General features: G+C 52.9%; 9 protein-coding genes across 9 annotated transcripts; 6 read left to right on the top strand and 3 right to left on the bottom strand.

The window, feature by feature from the left end:
- Positions 1–1,082: 1,082 nt before the first annotated feature.
- On the top strand, positions 1,083–2,343 carry NCS54_00722500 (Hypothetical protein; the record flags this gene model as incomplete). The annotated part of the gene is made up of 2 exons (XM_053152656.1): positions 1,083–1,626; positions 1,733–2,343. 2 exons carry the CDS (start codon positions 1,083–1,085, stop codon positions 2,341–2,343), a joined length of 1,155 nt encoding a protein of 384 aa, XP_053008631.1.
- Positions 2,344–3,713: 1,370 nt separating this feature from the next.
- Positions 3,714–4,863, top strand: NCS54_00722400 (NmrA domain-containing protein; the record flags this gene model as incomplete). Its single annotated transcript, XM_053152655.1, has 4 exons — positions 3,714–3,971; positions 4,020–4,173; positions 4,220–4,552; positions 4,607–4,863. 4 exons carry the CDS (start codon positions 3,714–3,716, stop codon positions 4,861–4,863), a joined length of 1,002 nt encoding a protein of 333 aa, XP_053008630.1.
- Positions 4,864–6,144: 1,281 nt separating this feature from the next.
- Positions 6,145–8,145, top strand: NCS54_00722300 (Hypothetical protein; the record flags this gene model as incomplete). The annotated part of the gene is made up of 4 exons (XM_053152654.1): positions 6,145–6,195; positions 6,443–6,696; positions 6,744–6,826; positions 6,887–8,145. 4 exons carry the CDS (start codon positions 6,145–6,147, stop codon positions 8,143–8,145), a joined length of 1,647 nt encoding a protein of 548 aa, XP_053008629.1.
- Positions 8,146–8,519: 374 nt separating this feature from the next.
- Positions 8,520–8,995, bottom strand: NCS54_00722200 (Hypothetical protein; the record flags this gene model as incomplete). Its single annotated transcript, XM_053152653.1, has 2 exons — positions 8,804–8,995; positions 8,520–8,744 (listed from the first exon to the last, which is right to left on the bottom strand). The coding sequence occupies exons 1-2, from the start codon at positions 8,957–8,959 to the stop codon at positions 8,520–8,522; spliced, it is 381 nt and encodes a 126-aa protein (XP_053008628.1). The 5' UTR covers positions 8,960–8,995.
- Positions 8,996–9,472: 477 nt separating this feature from the next.
- NCS54_00722100 (PRK domain-containing protein) lies at positions 9,473–10,243 on the top strand (the record flags this gene model as incomplete). The annotated part of the gene is made up of 2 exons (XM_053152652.1): positions 9,473–9,569; positions 9,618–10,243. The coding sequence occupies exons 1-2, from the start codon at positions 9,494–9,496 to the stop codon at positions 10,241–10,243; spliced, it is 702 nt and encodes a 233-aa protein (XP_053008627.1). The 5' UTR covers positions 9,473–9,493.
- A 226-nt stretch (positions 10,244–10,469) lies between these two features.
- NCS54_00722000 (Hypothetical protein) lies at positions 10,470–11,686 on the bottom strand (the record flags this gene model as incomplete). The annotated part of the gene is made up of 2 exons (XM_053152651.1): positions 10,470–11,156; positions 11,213–11,686. 2 exons carry the CDS (start codon positions 11,684–11,686, stop codon positions 10,470–10,472), a joined length of 1,161 nt encoding a protein of 386 aa, XP_053008626.1.
- A 1,211-nt stretch (positions 11,687–12,897) lies between these two features.
- NCS54_00721900 (Methionine aminopeptidase 2) lies at positions 12,898–14,404 on the top strand (the record flags this gene model as incomplete). The annotated part of the gene is made up of 4 exons (XM_053152650.1): positions 12,898–12,940; positions 13,012–14,162; positions 14,212–14,298; positions 14,348–14,404. The coding sequence occupies 4 exons, from the start codon at positions 12,898–12,900 to the stop codon at positions 14,402–14,404; spliced, it is 1,338 nt and encodes a 445-aa protein (XP_053008625.1).
- Positions 14,405–15,582: 1,178 nt separating this feature from the next.
- NCS54_00721800 (PRELI/MSF1 domain-containing protein) lies at positions 15,583–16,143 on the top strand (the record flags this gene model as incomplete). Its single annotated transcript, XM_053152649.1, has 1 exon — positions 15,583–16,143. The coding sequence occupies one exon, from the start codon at positions 15,583–15,585 to the stop codon at positions 16,141–16,143; it is 561 nt and encodes a 186-aa protein (XP_053008624.1).
- Positions 16,144–19,381: 3,238 nt separating this feature from the next.
- On the bottom strand, positions 19,382–20,455 carry NCS54_00721700 (Hypothetical protein; the record flags this gene model as incomplete). Its single annotated transcript, XM_053152648.1, has 2 exons — positions 19,382–19,981; positions 20,045–20,455. The coding sequence occupies 2 exons, from the start codon at positions 20,453–20,455 to the stop codon at positions 19,382–19,384; spliced, it is 1,011 nt and encodes a 336-aa protein (XP_053008623.1).
- Positions 20,456–20,893: the final 438 nt, after the last annotated feature.

The raw sequence follows: 20,893 nt of genomic DNA, 5'->3' as shown, positions 1-20,893 counted from the left end.
GCTTGCTGAAAAGTCAAACTGAATCAGTGGGCATTCTCTACCAACGCAGTTCTCGACTCAAATGAAGATGACAGCTCTCATCTTCCTCATCATTCATGCCGCTCATCGTCATTTGCCTCCCTTCGTAGTCCAGCTGATCCCCTCACGATAACCTTAATGAAGCGCCCTCTGAAATGCGTAGGGTCACGGGACCCAGCTCAGCTCCTCCACCATGGGCCAATAGATGCCTCGGTCCGTCCCTTAGCATGTCGCTCAAACAACCGCTTGACCTCATTCGTTCTCTCCAAACCACGTCTAGGCGCCTCCGGGAGATCCAAATCCTTCCTCCTTGCAACGGCCCATCCTCGCATGCTCCTGTATGGAAGGAATTTCTCAACTCATCACAGGCTAGACCAATCACCACCGAGCAGTCATGCAGGTAACCCTCCTGCAAGGTCACGCCCTTGGGATCGTCGACAGCGATCCTCTCGCAGTGGGAAGTCTTCCATCTGTCTCTGGGGACGATGAGCTCCGAAATCTTATTCAGAGTTGGACAAGCTACCTCGCCGTTGGACCCCTTACAGCAACCTTCGAGTGAAAGTTGTTCATGACTGCCGCGCGGCATCTCGCGATATGCCGCCTCGACAGCCCCTCCCGCCCAAGGCCCTGCCCTTGCAGCCTTGGTCGTTTTAAAGTCGCATCTAGGCTTGCTAGCCCATTCAAGTCTTTTCAGCTCATGCAGTTTTAGGGTTAAAGGGCTGTTTTATCATGGGAGGATGACCAATGAGGCGGCTTCACCCCTGGTATCTTCATGTCGGACAGTCACCTCTATCGGCGGGTGCAACTCCCGCCCGATTGTTGCACCTCATCTGGCTAGGATGAACCACGCCCGAGGACATGGAGAGGTCAGAGGACTTAGTGGACGGTGTAAATATATGCCGCATTGATGGAGGTCTTACGGCGAGGTCCTTGGGGACTCATAAGGACCGAGACCCCATCCTGTTGGTGCTGGTCGACTCTCCTCGTCTGTTGCTGTTGTTGACTCATAGTAAGAACTCAATCTTTATCTTTGTCCCTGATTCTGGGGGCACTGCCTTGACAAAATGGCACGTTTAATGTCTCTTCTTGGCCTCTGGCTCTACCTATTCCCCCTCGCTCTGTCCGTAGACTTTGAGAGTGTCACCATCAGTCGGGACCTGGACAACGTTGTACACACATGTGTGAGCAAATGTCTCTACTACACCATCTTCAGCGACATGGGCAAGGCCATGGGCTGCGATGACCCCTATGACAACAACTGTTATTGTGCTACGGCATCTGCGTCGGCATCCCAGGCCGATGCTTGGATGTCCAAGTGCGCCTCCAACACATGCTCAGCAGGAGATCGATCTCGAGACCTGAGCTCCATGCAGTCCATCTACGCCTCTTATTGTATGGGGGCCGGATTCACTCAACCTGGCGCCACCAACTGGTACAACCCAGCCGAAGCAACGGAGGAGCCTCAGTCACCCTCAGGGGAGGATGACGATGATAGCACCAACGCGGAGCCTAGCAAAACGGTCGACTCAGGCTCAGTCGAGACTACAACACACTTGACCATCGTCACACAGACGACAGAGGGAGGCGCAGGCCCATCCAAGTCGCGGGGTAAGTTCCTGCTACTCATGGCGACGGTTCCTTTGCTGTTGCTCCAGGTACTGTGCCTGTGTCTGGCGTGTGGAACTTGAGTCTTGTTCTAACTCACTTCTCTTAGTAACTGTCGAGGCGACCTCGACCTACTATGTGAACCCGGACGGATCTCCTGCACAGATCAACCTATCCGACTCGAGCGACAACTCGGCTGTCAAGATTGGCGTGGGTGTAGCAGTACCTGTGGTGGCTATTGCGGCGATTGGGCTATTTGCTTGGTGGTTCATCAGACGGAGAAAGCAACGTCAAGCGCAGACTCTCCCGACTACACAGCCCGTCACCGAAACTACCACAGGCGGCGGCGCTGGCATTGCACCAGAGCGAAAGGACACGATACAGAGGAAGCCCGTTGGTGCCACCGCAGTCTCTCCTGTCTCATCTGTGTCTCATACCAACGAACTCTCTGGCGTTGGAGTCCAACGTGGGCTTTCTGGCCGGGAGGTTCAACCTTTCCCTGCCGTAACACCAAGTCCACCCGTCCAGGTTCCTGGACAACACGAGATGACTGGCGACGGTTGGCGGCCGAATCTGGAGATGGATGGACGGGATGCCCGAGTGGAGGTGTCGGGAGAGACCAGGCCACCTGAACTGCCGGGACAAACAAGTAGCCCGCCTCCCGTGTATACGGCGCACGAGACTACACAGAGGTGGGAACTTCCCGACAACTCGCGGTAAGGGATTGATCTGGAGGAGTCTATGGGTTACCGTTTAGGCTTTGCGGCTTCATCAGTAATAGAAGCGCGTTTCATGTTTCTTTCTCACTTATTCTTGTATCTCTAGTCAACTGACCGGGAGGAGTTGGGGATGGGGTCCAGCATTGGGGTATGGAGACAGCACGTTAGATGGAATAGGGCCACAATATTGATACCAGTTCAATTATCACCGTTGTTGCAGAGAAAAAGATTGACCGCGACATTGGGGATATTATGCTGACCCTTTCCTCATCTCCTATGGCTGCTACTCTGGCCACTTACACGAGATCACAACATGACACCACACAATGCCGCATCCTCACATCTCAAGTGGCAGAACACTGAATCACCAGCAAAAAGAAACCGGCCAGGCAAACAACATGCTCCTGCCAGCAAAAGGTGCAAAAGAAAGGGTCTGGCCGGGGATTGAACCCGGGACCTCTCGCAAGCTTGCTTTCGGGTTTGCCCTAAGCGAGAATCATACCACTAGACCACCAGACCGAGTCAAGTGAGGAGCACGTGATGCTCCTGTTGCTTGGAAAAGGTGGGCGAAAATTGCGTCTAAGCGTGCAGCCATTGACGGCCGTTGGCAGCTGCTGACACCTCGCTTCAGACGCCTCGTTCTGTTGGCACTGGCAAGACCCAATCTTACTCCAATACATCGTCAGAGACTATCAGGCCTTTCGAGCTTTACTACACCTTGATTATTTTATTCCTGAGCTGTCTTGGTACATGAAATGTCGGTCTATAGAACTCACTTCAAGCATAAACAATCGACCCATCCAAAGTCCGCTCCTCCGCAACCGTCTCCATCGTGCAATTCGCCTAGGGCTGAATTAATAATCGCCGTACTCACCTCCCACGCGTCCACCGGATAAACTTGACCTAGCGCAAGCCACACCCGCCCATCGCTACCCGCGGACTGCGTGGCCCATGCCTGATGATGAGAAACTCCCAAGACCATATGTGGGCTCTGGCTGGTCCGTCCTGACCCATGGACGGGAGTCGGAGTAATCTGGCATCCTGTGTGACCCAAAGGTTACGCCGTCCCAGGCAGAATGGGGACAGAGGCCATCGTGAAGTGCGGACTTGTGTGGAAGGGCAAGACGCGGCCGGTGTTTTGTGATTAGAAATTCGTTGCGTATTGCATCTGGTTGGGGTCAACCGTGAGTGTTGCGGAGATTGGGATTCGAAGGGATCGTAAAGAGCGTCGTCGAATATATAAGGACGGGTGTAGTCGAGCTGTACAACAAGTTCATCGGCACTCAATCCATCAACACTCAAATCCCAGACAAGCATACCTTTAAGCTTACAATTATCCATCCTTCTCTTTACCAACTTTGATCCACCACAATGTCTTCTCCTCAGCTCATCACTGTCTATGGTGCTACTGGCGCCCAAGGCGGCAGCGTTGTCCAGTCCCTTCTCCAGAACAAATCCCAAGCTTTCAAGATCCGTGGAATCACTCGGAACCCAGACTCTGACAAGGCCAAGGCCCTGAAGGAACAGGGTGTCGAAGTCGTCAAGGCCGATGGTCTTGTCAAGCAGGAAGTGGTCGAAGCCTTCAAGGACAGTTGGGGAGTCTTTGTGAACACGAACTCGGATGATCCTGTAAGTTGTCAAGACCAGCAACAAGAAATCATCTAATAGGACTCATAGGCTGTGAACCAATCTGGCGGTCCAAGCGAGACAGACTTGGGCAAGAGCCTCGTGGATGCCGCCGCAGAGGCCGGAGTTCGTCACTTCGTGTACAGTGGTATGGCTTCTGCGTCCGAGATCACCGGAGGAGCTGTCCCCAACAAGGCTTTCGAGGGTATGTTCTTTTTCAGGACGAAATTCTGTCTTCTAATTCCTCGCAGAGAAGCATGCCATTGGAGAGTATGCCAAGAGTAAGGGTGTCTTCGAGACTGTCAACATCGTCAGCCCTGGCTGGTACATGGAGAACCATCTCGTCGAGGAAGTTGCCCCTGTCCTAGGAGGATTCCCTTTTGTTCCTGATGAGGAGGGATACTTGACTCTGCACATCCCTCGCTGGGGTGGCAATGACGAGATCCCCTTCATCTCGATTGGAGACGACTACGGTGATCTTGTCCACGGTATCTTCCTCGATCCCAGCAAGCACAACGGACGCCTCACCCAAGGCATCAGCTCTAGCTCGAAGCCTGAACAGCTCGTGTCTGACTTTGAGAAGCGTACGCACCAGATGTCCCTTTGATTTATTGTCCAAGCAGCTAACAGTTTTGCAGTGACTGGCAAGAAGGCCCGGTTCGTGCCCATTGAGGACTGGAAGACGATGGAGACGTACGGAGTCGAGGCTTTCGAGACGGTCAAGTACATGTTCGGCTTTTGCCAGCACTCCGGCGGCTTGTACTATGGCATTCCCAACGACGTGGTTACCACGGGCGAGCTGAAGGCGAAGGCGGCCAAAGCCAAGGGAGTGACTGGTGACAATGCGAAGTTGATGACGCTCGAGAGGTTCCTTGGAAAGTACTTCGCCTTGTAAACGTCGAGTGCTATCTTTATTCGGGGTCGAGAAGGGCAGCGGAGTCTTGTAGGTGGAAGAGGGAGGAATGGTGGCCTGGGTCCGGGTTCCATGTCGTCAGCACCAAAGTCAGCAAGTTTTAGTAGAGATTGAGACAGAGAACGAGTAACTTTCTAGTCTTTGAATGCGTCAATGGTATCAAATTTCAAAATCAAAAACCTGCCCATGAAAAAAGCGCCAGTGTCGGCGTGGTGACTGCGCCAAACCACAGATCAACGGGGGCAAATAGAGGCCTGCCGACCGTGATTCCGCATCGCACAGGGGATGAACTTCAATACAAAACAATAGGATCAAAGAAACTACTTTATGTAGTTGAAATAAAATCAAACATGTCGAGTGCAAGCCTGCCGTGATTTCCAGAGACAAAGGGGTGCTCGCAAGCTTGGTGCAGATTCATTGTTAGGCGTGCCAAAATCAATGCCCCTCAATTCTCGCCGAGTGATTCCCTCTGCTGCCTGGGCAATTCAATTTTTACTTTAGTGCGTTTACAGAGAACCTGCTCGCTATATCTCGGGGCTGCAAAAGGTTCAGACGAAGAGATATCACAGAGTCGCCTGCACACTCCCCCCAAAAGAGTGCACCGAGAATTAAAAGTAAAATTCTTTGGCCTGGCATTGTTCTATGGCCTTTATTCGTGCTATTTGATTTTTTACTACTTTTAATTCCCCTGCGCTACGTACTTTGGTGGTCGGGTTCGTCCGAGCCTTGACGGTGTTGCAGCACTCCTCGGCCCCTGAGGCACCGATCTCTCCTCCTGCACGGCAGCAGCGAAGAACCTCGCGGCCCGCACCTGCCCTGACTCTTTTCCTTCCTTCTCTCAACACACTCGTAGAGGCGGCCTCAACCTCTTCTCCTTCCTCCACCTGCCTCCATCGAGACCAACCTCCCTCCCCTTCATCACGCACCTCGAAGCGAAGCTCAACATCGACTGCATTTTCCCACTCTGGTCTCCCCCATCTTCTGTATCGTTCTCTGATATTCCGCCATCCTCACTCTTTTCTTCCCAGGCCGGATTATCTCCAGGCCGCCTGTGGTTGCCCTACCTACGGTGGCCCTCACCTCGCGCACAAACCTCCCCTCCACCACCCACCCCTCTCCTCTCTTTTTTCTCCACCAAACATCACCGCGCCGGGACAACCGTCTCTTGAAAACAAATCTCCTCTGCGTGCCTCGGCTGCTTGAACCAGTCGAGGCTTCTCTTTCACTCTGCTCCCCGGCCTTCTTTCTCGTGCCTCAGCAACGATGAGTGGCAACATCGACCCCCGCGAGGCCCAAAAGCGGCTCATCGCCATGGTAAGTGTCTTTCTTTCACTCCCGATTGTTTATCGGGCCATCCCTATTGTCCTCCTTCCTTTGTTTGGGGCCATCTCCTCTTCAGTCACGCACATCCGTGGGTGGTCAACATTCTCTCGTAGCATGGGATCATCTACACACATATGGCCTTGCTGCCAAAGCACGCTGTCTTTCCTCTCTTCCTCCATTAATCGTCACGCTTTGCACTATTACCAAGAGCAGCTCCTAATCATCCAAATCTCTTTAGGCCGACCTCACTCGTCTTCGTCAGGAGGAACTTCCCTTGAGTGCTGAAGAAAAGCGAGGACCGTCCTTTAACCCCACCCGTCGGAACGAAACCGACCACATCAACCCTTCCCTCAAGGAGGGACTCTCCAACAAGTGGACCGTCAAGATTGACGATGAGGAGGCTCGTCAAACCGACGGTCTCGAGATCGAGGACGCACGCCCATGGGGAAAGAAGGTGGCCCAGCAGTACCTTGAGACTCGTGGATATGCTGGGTAAGTTCATCTATCCATAATATCGGACATATCTAATCCTTGTAAAGAGGTAGAGGCATCCCGTCTGCCATCCCCAAGAGAGGTCGCGGAGATGACGACACTGATTCTTTTCCCCCAACCAAGAAGTCGGGTAACAGAACCCCCTTCAAGCCAGCTGCACCGGGTTAGGATCCCCGTGTGCAGGGTTCAGTTGGCCAGAACAGTGCCCCATCTGTCACCTTGGCCCAATGGGGACCCCAAAACACCACACCGGCTCCCGAGCAGCCTCTTGTTGCTACTCAGGAGGTTGAGGCTGTGAGCCCCCAGGTCCAGCATGAAAGCAACGGAAACATCCCTGAAGCCTCTGTCGCCGCCCCCGCCTCTACAAACCTCAACTTTGTCCTCAACACCATGGCCTTGGATCCCGCTATGGCGGAGCACGTCATCGGCACTGGACAATGTCAGGTCGTGCCTGGAAAGGACGAGGCACTCTCCTTTTCCGCAGAAGTGGTTATGAAGTTGCTCATCAACGAGAACAGAGCTGTTCTAGAGCTCTCAGCTCTGGGCAAGCCGCGCCGAGTCATGGATGCTTTGGAACTGGGCAGTCCGGTCGTTGATGGTCAGTTCTGTGCCTTCACTCAGCTGTCCAACGGTGGTTTCTTCTACCTTCGTTTCGCCGACGAGACCGAAACCAAGAAGTTCAAGCGTCACCTTGCCAAGATGCAGAAGTCGGCCCGGGCCCACCAGCCTCAGGAGAACACCCGTGAGGTCGATCAGCAGCATATCGACCAGCCTCGGGCCGATCAACACCAAGCTACTCAGCGCCAGGCTGATCAACGCCGAGTCGATCAACAGCAGGGATCGGTCCCATCCCTTGCAAACCTCAATGAGGATCTTGAGCCGCTCATTTCCATGAATGGCTGGACGACTGTTGACAATTCTCAGTCGCTCACCTTAGAGAACGCGACTAGACACGTCGTGGTGTTGGTCAATCGGATGCTGGGGAAAATGGCTCCCAAGGAGCGGAAAATGACTCTGAAGGAGGGAATCTTCGAGTCAGCCCTCGAGGGCATTACAGACGGTATCATTGAGCACTGGGTTCAGAACGGGTTTTTCCGAGGCTACAACGACAGCCTGAAGAATCAGTTCTGTCACCTGCTGCGGGGGATGGTGCGCTTCCAGATCGACTTTCTTCGTCGCCAGAACGAAGGGTTCAACGAGAAGGACCAGGGCGTTCAGCAGGCAACTCAAGGTGTTCGCAACCTTTCTCTGCAGGATGCACCCGCCTCTATCCCAGCCGATGCCCCTCGCCAGCGTGCTGCCAGCCATCAGCAAGGTCATTCTACGCCTACTTCTCTGTTTGGCACCCAGCTTGAAGGACGCAGAGGCCTAAGCGCTTCCCGTTATGCAAGCGGACCTGTTGAATTTGAGAACTGCTTCACCGGTCCTCGCATCAAGAAAGAGCAGTAAGTCCAGACCAGGCTGCTGTTCTCCTCGCTGAGGCATTCAGTCTCGAGCAGGTAATCACATGGTTGGGGGTGAAAGAGAATCAGTGTGTGTGGTAAATCGTTCGGGCATTTGCATAGTGCTCCGATTACTGACCGCCTAGCACTTGACCAAGTCAAGTTGGAGACATTAATCTTTGACGAAAAGGTACTAAGGCAGGCGGACGGTTTGATAGTTGAGAAGGCATGTTTGTAAGGTGTGCACAGGATCTGTCCTTGGTAGAAGCTTGCAAGATAGCCCAAATGATGAATACACGCAAGTTTGACATGAAGATGGGGTTCAGTGACTGTCAAGATTATCCGGCAAGTGGACATTTTTCTGTTTGGATTGCTCATTCGTCATGATTGTAGGTTGAGCTTGATTTGGCATTTCCCCTGATAGGCGTCCAAGAGCTGCCGTGAGTCTCTATCAAGCCCATCGCTCCCAGCGAGAGCCTCGGTGGCTAATTGTGCAGCCTCATGGTAACGGCGGAAGAAGTACAACTCCTCGACAGCATGGATGAGCTCCTGGATGTCCATTTTGGAAGCCCCCGGACCCAGAGGCAATTTGATCTTTTTATGTATCTGATTTTTTCGTCAGTCTCTCTGTTTCGATAATGGCACGAGCGGAAAGGCAGGCCTACATCGCCGTTTTCAACTTTCGTCTTGTAGTCACGCTGGATGGCTCTCCACGCCTCCTCTGTCTGACCAGTGCGGCGAGTTTCCTTTGTGTCTGCCTCAGCTTCGTCAGAGGAGACGTCCGCGATGGAAAAGTTGGCGAGGGGGTCTTCTTCGTCCATGTCGTAAGTTGGGTTAAGGAGGAGAAGATGAGATTTACGGAGGGAAGAAGTTGGTGATGGGACCCACTTGAAGTTTGTGGTGTTTTGTGGTTGGTTGGTGGCGTCACTTGAGAACAAAGAGTCAAACTTTGATGGCTGAAATTAGTAGGCAATAGTAGGAGCAGAAGAATAGTGCCCTCCGTCATATTAATTACTTGTATCTCGTCTTGGCAGAAACTATGTAGTTTGTAGGTGAGACAGGGACTGTAATCAAGCTACGAGGCAGCAACGACACCTTGCAAAGCCATCACACATCGAACAGTACAAGAACAAGAAATAAATCTACTCAAAAATAATGCAAACAGACATCCTTACCAATCCATATATAAACACCCATGTCCTCAATAGCATCGGCGCACCATGCTCCGAGGTGGAGAGGTCTGATGTAACAACGTGGGGCAGGGTCCTTAGAACGCGGGGCATATCAGGACGACACTCCAGCTTCTAGCGCCAAGATCATTACTCGATTCTCGTCTTGCAACTCATATAGATAACATGAACAGCCAGGTTGAGAGACTCGTCGAAAAGGCGTGGAAGAAGTTTGAGGAGACGCCCAAGGACAAGCGGCTATGTGAGTTGTTACTCCAAGATTTGGAGCATGCGTCTAACTCGTCTCTAGTAATCGGCGTCGCTGGCATCCCAGGCTCGGGCAAGACAACCTTATCCCAGATCATCACTGCACGCCTCAATGCCCGCGCGGACCCTTCATCTCCTCCTCCCGCAGCTTTTGTCCCCATGGACGGCTTCCACCTCACTCGCGCTGCTCTGTCCGCCATGCCTGACCCAGCTACGGCCCACTTCCGCCGCGGGGCCGCCTTCACCTTTGACGCTCCCAAGTTCTTGGCCCTTATTCAGGCTCTGTCTGCGACTCCGATCCCGTCGGAACCTGTCCTCGCACCATCGTTTGACCATGCTCTCAAGGATCCGCGAGACGACGACATTGAGGTCAGGCCAGAGCACCGCATCGTCGTATTGGAAGGCAACTATCTCGCGCTGGACCAGGATGTATGGCGCGATGCGGCGAGCCTGCTAGATGAGCTATGGTTCGTCGAGGTAGACTATGAAGTTGCGAGGAAGAGGTTAAGGGAGAGGCATGTGAGGGCAGGTATCGTGAAGGATCTCGAGGAAGGGGATCGAAGGGCGGTGGAGAATGACTTGGTGAATGGGGATGAGATTATTAAGTATAGACTCAAAGTAGACGAAGTCATCCAGAGTCGTGAAGACGGAAGCTGGGTACACGAGTAGAGCGAATACCCGAGATAGAAGAAGCTTGGTTTATATGTTCTGTTGACCAATGTCAATGGATATCACCTCTAAATACTGTATCTAAGCTATGTGTCATGAGCATCAAGAACATTTTGTAAACACGATTGAGCTATGCAAAAAAGAACACCATGAATCCCTACTCCAGCGCTGTGTCAAAGAACCAGCAATCTCAAAACCGCAAGCAGATTGTTCATGTCATATGCATTCATGTCTCAGGCGTCCGAGACCTCTCAGCGCTCAGCTTCCGGATCTCCTCAGCCATGCTCTGACCCTTGCCCTTGCGAGCGGACGTTACCGAGTTGCGGCCAGCGCTCCGGGAAACGTCCAGGCCCAGGACTTCAATGAGCTCTGGGATCTCGGCGTGGTCGCGCGTCGTCTTCATGCGATGGCACCACGTCACCCTCTTCTCCTCGTCCCCGTAATCTTTTCTCCTGCCATTCTCGCGCCCTGGTGCTGAATCTTGAGGATCTTCCAGCGTGTCCATGGGTTGGAACTTTTCGTCGCGCGGTGTTGTAACCGGCGTTAGGATATTGCGCGGCTCAAAGAGGAACTCGCCGCCAACCTGGCGCTGGTCACCCATCTTCAGGACGTTACCGGTAGGCAGTTGTTTAACACCCTGTACAATGCTGTCGACGATGCTCCGTGTCATGCTCTTACGCATGTAAGCCGGTTTCGCGCCCATCTGAAGTGTCTTGGTCATGCCCAAGGCATGAAAGAGAGACCTCGTTGGGTCCGTGTAGACGGGGAAGCGGCAGTTTGTCTCGTGGACGTACATGTCGATGAGAGCGGGATCACCACAGCCAATCACGGCGATGAAGGTGCTGACGGGGAGTCGGAGGAGGGCTTCGGGAGTTACGGCCTCAGATAGAGACCGAAGGAATTCTTGGCAGTTCTGTAGCTTCCATGTTAGAGTTTATACGGGCTTCAGGGATTTGCAGGTTGACGTACGCCGCAGAAGAAGTGCCGGACAAAGATGATGAGCACACGTCGGGCAACATTGCTGCCCGTGTATAGGCTCGAGAAGGGATGCGATTTTCCATGTCGGTCCAGAACGATGTAGTCTTCGATCTTCTTGATGAGTTCAGGAGGAGGCAGCTCGTTTGTAGTGGCTACCTCGCCCTCAAAGTCCTCGGGTTGCGATTTGTCGATCTTGATCGACTGAGGAGGTGTTTTGGTAGAAACGGGCTTGCGATGTATGGCGAAGCCGTTGTTCGGTTGAGGCAGCTTCTCGTCGTATCCAGCCTCCAGGGCCTTTTCGTCGAGATCGTCGTTCTTGGACTGAATCGATACAGGTCTCGGGGGTAGTGTCGGGGCTCGTTCGACGGAGGGCTCCTCAGGAGCTACGTTCTCGACAGGCTTCCTCTCGATAGGAGACTTCTCATCTGGCCCTGACACCAGGTTATCCGGATTGGAGGCTCCCATTCTAGCAGAACAGGCCTCCTAGGCGATTGTAGAGGCAAAACTGAGGGGATAGAAAAACGTGAGACAGGAATTGATGGTCAAGTTAAGCGCCGTGCTTTTGGTGAGACAGTGAAGGAAAGCTGAAAGACGGAGTGGAGGGGCACCGGGCGGCCCGAAGTGGCGCTGCTAGCAGAGCTCCAGCTTATAAGGCTCCAGTGGAGAAACGGTTGTAGCGATGGGCCACGCAAGCCTTGGCTTGGTAACGGCTGATGATGGCTTGTCTGCTCACGAGGCGCAGGATCATGACAGGTTGGAGTCAAGGAAAGGACGTGGCAGGATCTCGGAGGTGACCCTTTAAGAGGCCATTCGTGAATTTTGTGGCTTTCGACCCTTGGACCGCGATGCCCTGAATTTGGGCGGGTTAGGCTTGATTTCAGCGGCTGGTGAGGTCATAGTTTGGCCTTTTTTGGCGGGGGGATCTTCGCGTCCCGTTACCCTAGAGTAAGGCATTGGACAAGCAATACGATCAAAATGGCTGCATTTTTCGGGTTCTCGTCATGGGGCTTGAGGCCTCCAGACGTCAGATACTTGCTTGCAGCTACCCTGCGCAAAGTTTTCTCAGCTGCTGAATGATGCCAGCTGTTTCACAGCTCAAAAGCCACCAACAACTGCAGGGTCGTGGCGTGAAAAAAAAAGATCAACGTGTACCGAAATATTGGACGCAAAAATAACACGCCAAAACTCGATGGATGGACCTAATGAGTCCCGTCTTACTCGATTTCAGGAACCAGGAGGTGGCGCAGACGTTGTGACCTCAAGGATAAGCCAGCTCCGGGACTATTCTCTTACGTAGGCTGAAACATTCGTATACTTGGTCATCAATGTTGTAAGCTGAGAGTCAGCGATGGCTTTTAAAATACGAAGTATTGCGGATAACAAGAATAATTCGCATTATCCCACACTCTTAATAATACTCCAGTATTTCACCTGTATCCCACTGAATTCTCGCGTGGCCAACGTGTGATGCACCCACTTTCGTCATGTCAAAAATCTGTTGTGGGGACTTGAGGTGACAAAAAGACTGCGCACCAAAATTGCACCCTAATGAGCTGCTATTTGTGTCACCTGAGCTAAAACTCTGGTGGGGTAATGTCTTCCCACTCCTCCAACCCTCCCACCATTTCTCTTCTTGACAGCAGCATTGCTCTTTCACCCTCACGTAGTTAGCCAAAATGGCAGCTCAAGTACCCACCGAAGCTCTCAAGGAGCTCAACGGTAAGCGTCTTCCCCCGAACGAGGCTGTGAACCGTTAGGCCCGGATCGAACTGACTCCGAGCGCCCCGCAGTGGCCGAAGGCTCTCAGAAGCCCGGCGCAGCCGCCCAGTCCAAGACAGACGCTGGCGGCGACGAACACGGCGGCGATGATTCTGAAGACGAAGCCGATGGACACGTCGACGGTGCCGCCCCTACCGGCGAGGCCACCAAGAAGAAGAAGAAGAGAAAGCCCAAGAAGAAGAAGAAGCACCCCACCAGCCAGACTGACCCTCCCCGCGTCATGATCAGCCAGCTGTTCCCTAACAAGGCCTACCCCAAGGGAGAGGAGGTTGAGTACAAGGACGAGAACAACTACCGCACCACAAACGAGGAGAAGCGTCACCTGGACAACCTCAACAGCGATTTCCTGGCCGATTTCCGTGAGGCGGCCGAGATTCATCGTCAGGTGCGCCAGTGGACGCAGAAGAATATTAAGCCCGGCCAGACCTTGACCGAGATCGCCGAGGGTATTGAGAACAGTGTCCGTGCCTTGACCGGTCACGATGGCTTGACCGAGGGTGATGCCATGAAGGCTGGTATGGGTTTCCCTTGTGGTCTGAGCCTCAACCACTGCGCTGCGCACTACACTCCCAACGCCGGCAACAAGATGGTTCTGCAGCAGGAGGATGTCATGAAGGTGGACTTTGGTGTCCACGTCAACGGCCGCATCGTCGACTCGGCCTTTACCATGGCTTTCGAGCCCAAGTACGATAACCTGCTCCAGGCTGTTAAGGACGCCACCAACGCTGGTATCCGTGAGGCAGGCATTGACGCCCGAGTTGGTGAGATTGGAGGCGTTATCCAGGAGGTGATGGAGAGCTTCGAGGTTGAGATTGACGGAACCACGTACCCCGTCAAGAGTATCCGCAACCTGACGGGCCACAACATTCTGCCCTACAGCATCCACGGCACCAAGGCGGTGCCCATTGTCAAGAGCAATGATCAGACCAAGATGGAGGAGGGCGATGTCTTTGCCATTGAGACATTCGGCAGCACCGGCAACGGATACGTCCGGGATGACATGGAGACGTCGCACTACGCGAAGCGAGGAGACTCGCAGCACGTTGACCTGCGCCTGAGCTCGGCCAAGTCTCTGCTCAACGTGATCAACAAGAACTTTGGCACGCTGCCGTTCTGCCGACGATACCTGGACCGCCTCGGCCAGGACAAGTATCTGCTCGGGGTGAGTAGCTGTGATGTATGTTGTTGAAGGTGAAGCTAACAGTGCGCAGCTCAACAGCCTTGTCAACAGTGGCATTGTCGAGGCGTACCCGCCCTTGTGTGACAAGAAGGGCTCGTACACTGCTCAGTTTGAGCATGTAAGTGAAGCCTGCATATAGTGTGGTACTATTGACTAACGGTGTATAGACCATTCTGATCCGACCCACCGTGAAGGAGGTCGTCAGCCGTGGTGAAGACTACTAGCCGATACATTACAAAGGGAGCTATGTAATGGATTGCGAGAAGGACTCTGAAATATGGTTCCCATCTTTTGATGCGCGCATAGCCTCTCGAGGAAAATCTGTATAGTTTGATGACTTGAATTTGACAAAGTTGCAATGATCCATGCCTCCTGTTGCACAATACAAGCAAGTATGCACTGCATTGAGCTGCCATTTACCACCTCCCTGGTTCCGAGCATGCATAAGCGCCTGGAATTGCTACCTCTGTAGTTGTGATGGATGCCCTCTATGCAAGTGTCTGGCCATTTTGACAAGTCTGCAAGATCCCGATCGATTGCGTCCCAAAAACGTGGCTGACGGCAGAATCTTTGACCAAGCAATTGTTAGAAACATGCCCCTTCTTGCACATTCCAGCATCGAGACCCTGAATTCGGTCTCTGCAAACCACAGTCAATCCCTTCCCGATCTCGACGATCCAGAAAGAGGCTCTTGCGGCGGTTGGCCAATGCTTGGTCCTTGATCGCCAATGCCTTGCGTCCCTTCTCCGGTTTTTCCCCATCCTCTGACGCACTCGCCACCTTGTGGCACAAGCCCTCCAGCTTTTTTTTGCTCCTCCTGCACGAGACCATCCTGTAAGACCCAGCTCCGAAGCGCGGCTCTGGGAGGGTAGAAATGGCCCTCCTGCTGGCCGGGCCAATAGCAGCGTGGCAGAATCCCGAGGCTTTCTCGCGACCCGGACCGACCTTTCCACATAGGGCTAGACGCTGCACATATCGGGGCTAGCGTTCGCAGTGGCGACGCTCGGGCCAAGCTTCCGAAGGCCGGAGATAGCGAGCGTGTGCGAGGTCTTCTTCACATGCGGGATCAAATTTATCAAGCAGTACCTCCCCAGATAAAGGCCGCATTCCCGCTTGCTCATCATTGCCCTCACTTCCGTCTACCTGTTTCTGATCGCCACCGGGGAATCTCTTGTCGTCGTCGTTTATTGCCTGGGATATTAATTGAGAGGCGTCTCCTTTCATCCTTCATTTATTTTCTGGCTCAGTAATTAACAGAGCCCATTCGTTCCTATTCCTGATCCAGCCCCCCCTCCGGCAGTACAGGAAAAAAAAAAAGCTTCCTACTCCGCACCGAACTTTCCATCAGCAACTCTTCCACCGACATCGACCTACGAGCTATCCTACGAATCCTACAGGCACAATGAAGGTCTTTTCCAACTCGGTCACCTTCAACTACTCGTGGGATGAGGTCTCTTCAGCCAACTGGCGAAAGTACGGGCCCTGGAACAACAAGTCGGAGCACGTCATTGCTGTCGACACCCTCTCACGCGACGTCGACGCCGAGACGGGCATCCTCCGCACTGAGCGCTTGATCACCTGCAAGCAGTCAGTCCCCGACTGGATCAAGACCATTGTCGGCAGCACCGGTGACGAGAGCTTCGTCTACGAGGCCAGCTATGTCGACCCCGTCAACCGCACCGTCACCATGGTGAGCCAGAACCTGACGTGGAGCAATCTCGTCAACGTACAAGAGGAGGTCATCTACAAGCCCCTGGGCGACCACCAGACCCAGTTCATCCAGACGGCCAACATCACCGCCCTGTGCGGTGGCTGGCAGCGCATCAAGAACAGCATCGAGGATACCCTGGTGCACCGCTTCAAGGAGAACGCCGCCAAGGGCCGCGAGGGCTTTGAGCGTGTCCTCCTGATGAGCCGAAAGGCCTTTGCTGAGGAGAAGGCGCGCCAAGGGCTAATGCTGTAAAAAAGCCATACGCCTCATCCCGCCGCCCGCTCCCCTTTGTTCCCTCACCGCAACCTCACACACTCTCTGAGGCTTGCGCACGACCCATCTCCACTACTCTCAAAGACCTGTTACACTACAGCAAAACCTGAGCTTTTTACGACGACACGGCAATTGTATACTTGGCGCGAAAAAAAAAAGGGAGAGAGGATTCTTTTTGAAGCATTTGCATATTGGTCAAGGCGTTTAGAGGGGGTTCTAAAAAAGTTTTTCTACGAAAAGAGCTGAAGCAACTTTTTTTCTCTTCGCTCTCTGTTTTTCACGGGCAAACGATGCCCGTAGTTTGATTTCTTGGAGTTGTTCGGTTTATACCCCCGGTCTATTAGACAGTCGAGAGCATGTGAGCCCCGGGGAATGGCCCCGGGCTCAACGCCTAGAACGGGCTTTCTTGATAGAGTCACTGATTAGAATAATTGATCAAAGACGAAACGTTATGAACTCTTGCATTGGTTTTCACCTCTTGGCCTCGTGAGCAGTATAATGCCATCATCACCTTGGTCCCCGTGCCAGCATCGTCGGCGAGGTCATATCGGCGACTATCAGAGCGTTGCACTCAAGACTACCGAAGACAGACTCGGCACTTGGCCAAGCGCAACTTCAACGGCACACCCGCCCTCGGCTGAACCGACCTCTTACACACCATCAGCGGTCGATTCCCGGCATTCGCTGTTCCTGTGGCTCAGCGCCTAAACCTCCGTTCCCGTCCGGCCGGGCGAGAAGAGAGAAAACCTTCTCTCCCCCGCAACGGTTTCTCCGCATGCGTTTGTGGGCCGGCTTTATCCGGAGAATGGGGGTGGTGGAGGGGACACTGGAATGATTGGGTCCCTGGTTGAGGCTTGGCTTGGGGGTGATGAAGCTTTTTCTGGCCTGGAAATCTATGTTTAGTGCACCGTTTTACACGTTGGAATGGATGGTGTTTAGTATGAGTGATGTGTTGGTTGCTTGGTGGTGAGAGACGCTCAAGTTAAGGGGAGATTTGTGGCCTGGAGTTGTGTCACATGTCAGAGCGATTGTTGACTGGATAATGCTTGGAATGTCATGAGACAAATCTTGGCGTCTGTTTGGGTGATGAGTTTTGTTGTCCAAGTTGCGGTGAGCTCCAATATGTCGGCTGATAATGGATACCGAGTTGTATCTGGCACGTGAACCCTTCCTGATTTACTTCGTGTGCTGTGAGTATATAAATCTGCACTCCGGTGACCGTTCTATACAAAGAGAAGATAAAACAATGCCAGGTGGTTGTCTGGTTTATACAGGCAGAAATTGTGCGAACGTGTCATGGGGTCCAAGTGATTGAGAGGACTCCTATTACTTCGAGAAGAGAGAGGAAACCTGGATCGTACCTCTTTTTTCGTGTGCTTAGGTTGAATTGACGCCACTTATATATAGTGTGTAGCTTGTGGACACTGATCGGATAGGCATGTATTTACTGCCAAGGCACTTGGCAACCGGCGAGCACTGACAAGAATGGGGAGTAGCCATGTCTTGGCCCTGTTTGCTACTATTGTCAAAGCAAACAACCCTCGACGACTAAAGCTCATATGAAGCATAGATTGACGTATCCTCTTGATCCCTTGAATGTGTCCAAGGCTACAATTAAATCGCCCTGATAGACGCAAAGGACCTTTCGTAAACTAGACACAAGAAAAACGACGTCACACACCGAGACAAAGCCGAACACACATTGACAAGGCTGAAGGAACCTGATCTAAAATTGGACATTTCCAGGGTTCAACGGGCTCGGGATGCATCAGACACCCGCAGCTAGGGATCCTTGGCCAAACCTGGTGCAACGTCAAGGGAGTGATCCACAGGTGACGGAGGAGACGGGAACTATAAAAGCAATGGAATATGACCTGCAGAGGGTGTCTTCCGGGTTTGGAAAGTGAAAGGGTCTGGGGTTCCTTGTTTGTCAATGGATCATGCCACCGAGCCTGTGGTCTGATGCAGGCTTTATCCGGAAAAAAATAAGCAGAGGATGCTCAACACACTGCTGTGCAAACGGCATCTGGAATAGGATTAGAAGAGACATAGACAAAATGAAGCCTGTGATATTCGTGACTAGAGGGTAGTGGGAACTTTGCCTTTGTTCGTCCCCTCGTCGTGTCAGGTACCAATGGCTTTCCACTGTTGCCGGCAAGGAGCTGAGGTTGTCTTCCTTGGACCACGGAGCCCTGTCAAAGCTACTTTGACACGGAATCAAGCCACAATGTTGGCATATAAACTCGTGACCAAGACTGTTTGCTCTGACCTGTAGTACATTACTTTTGGGCTATTTCTTTGTCGGTGTAACTGCGAGTATGTACGTGTGACTATTTGCTAACAAAACGAAGAGGGCTGGCTCAGCAATAAAGTACACAAGGTAGCGGGTCCTCCTGAGACAAACGGTTCTCACCTGTGCTTGGTGCGGGTAGTGTAAGATGGGTGGTGTACTCAACGAGAAGTGTTCCCTGCTGCGTTGAACCTTGGACGAACAACTCGAGCACCAGAAGCCAGATGTAAGGGCATTGGCCTTACCAGGAGACACAAAATTCACAGTCCACACCAGAAATTCAGCGCTCGAGAACAAAACCGCCAGCTCAATGGGCGATATACACTGTAGAACAAATCCGTGATCCTTGACTGGGTGTGCTTGCTAGAAGATCTCAAGGAGCAAGCATCAGAGCGCCATGAAGACACAGTCGCTCGAAAGACAGCAAACATGACCAGAAAAGAAGCGATTGATGTAGCTAGTGAGTATCGTTGATAGTTAGAGCGCCACCCTGGCTGGCTCTTGAGTAAACCTTACATGAAGGACTTTCCTGTCCTAATTGATAACCTCTCGTCCTGATTGATGAATCATTACGCGGTCTGGTAACCTCCTGCGCCGACGAATAACCTCCCGTTTCGATGAATAACCTCGTGTGTGCTGATCGATGCTCGTTAGCAATTGCTTGTTCATCTAGTTGCTATTGTAGACATGAAGACACTTACCGAGTGATCCTTGACGGTACGCTTGACGAGTTTGAGATCAGTGCTCGCTGATCAATGATTCCCTTCGTTGTGATAGCCCTCATCCCGTAGTGTCATAGTCATAACAGTCGTAAGTAAGCCAGCTGGAACTGGCTGAGTATGCTGCCAAGAAACAAATTCCTTCTATGTTGAGATCGATCTCCGTTGAGTCACGTAGTCGTGACGGTGGGCCAGTCAGTGAAACTCCTTAGTCGGCGTTCTCCTTCCCCTTGTCCTCGGCATTCTTGTCTTCATTCTCGTCAGAGTTGGACTCGTCAGTTACCATGTAGGCGTTCCCGTGGCGAGTATCTCCGAGGATGGCCTCCAGCTGGGCACGGAGTCCAGCGTCACGCTCGTAACCCTCGCGGCGACGACGGGTAATGAGGTCCTGGCAGTAGACCGTAAGAATACCCTGAATCTCTCCGTGGCGGCGGGGAGCCCAGCTCATGGCGGCACGGCCGGCAATGTGCCAGAGCTGCTTGGCCTGGTAGAGCCACTTGATCTCCTCTTCGTCATTCTCGAGGACTCCCTCTCCCCTGTCGCGGAGAGCCTGGTGGAAGACCTGGGCTGTGTAGATGCAGCGGCGGAGGGCAGAAAGGGGAGCCTCTCCGAGGGCGGTGCTCTTGTAGGCTGGCATATCCTCAAGGTCCTCTTGGGTGAGTTCGTTGTGCATGGCCTGGAAGATCTCGCGCTCTTTCTCGGCACGCTTGATGCGGTCTGACTGCTCCTGGACGAGAACATCGGTGACATAGGTGCTCTGAAGACCTTCCTCCTGGAACTTGCTGATGACCTGAAAGTCGTCCGCAAACTAAGCGGCGATTGCATTATCAAGTTGGTCACGAAGCAGGCGGATGTGCATTCGGTACAGCACAACCCGGCGGATGCTGGAGAGCCACTCGGTCTGGTCAAAGATGCCAGGGTCATCGCCAGGGATTTCGGGGGTAGTGGTGAGCGCAAGATAGAGGTCCCAGGTGCGACGCATGACACGGATGGAGCACTCGCCATACTTGGCGACGATGGCCTTGGAGAGACCGTGAATCTGTTCCTGGTCTTGCTCTTGGTATTCCTGCAGCTCACGGCAGAGGGGGATGAGGCGCTCCTTGAGAGCCTTGTCAGTGAGGTCGTCCATCTCGCCGATGGCCTTGTAGAGGTCAGTGTTGCGGCGGATAACGTGAGGAAGTGTCAGAGCAAATGGCTGGGGAGTAGGCTCCAGGTTCTGGCTGCCAACATCCTCGCACCAAGGCGGATAAGCGGTGACGAGCTTCGAGGGGAAAGGCGCCATCGTTAATGATGTTTGATAACGATGAAGCCGAGTATTGAGCTGTTGTGTTGAAGGTAGAGGGCGTGAGGGCAGAGTCTGAAGGGGAGGAGGGAAACTCTGGTGAAGAGGAAAAGACTCGGGAGGGGAAGACGAGTGGGGGGAGAGTCTGAGATAGTTGCCACAGCAGCTTATCGAGTCTCTAGCTTGGTTGCCTAGATGTATCGATGACGGGGACCTTGCTGTCGCTTCCTCACTCGACAGCTATGAACGCAACAAACAAGGGGCATGAAAACAATGCGACTGTGAGAGATCTCTGCAAGTGTCTCGCTGTAATGATGCTCTATATAATTCTGGTCATGGGTTATTTAATGCATGGTGCTCTATATACTTCAAGTTATGGGTTGTTTGGCGCATGATGCTATCCGCTGGAGGCTGGCACTGTCACAGTTGGAAGCCTGG

The sequence above is a fragment of the Fusarium falciforme genome, chromosome 5 (genome assembly GCF_026873545.1).
Source record: "Fusarium falciforme chromosome 5, complete sequence".
Lineage (NCBI taxonomy): Eukaryota > Fungi > Ascomycota > Sordariomycetes > Hypocreales > Nectriaceae > Fusarium > Fusarium falciforme.
This window is presented reverse-complemented; position numbering and strand designations above follow the sequence as displayed.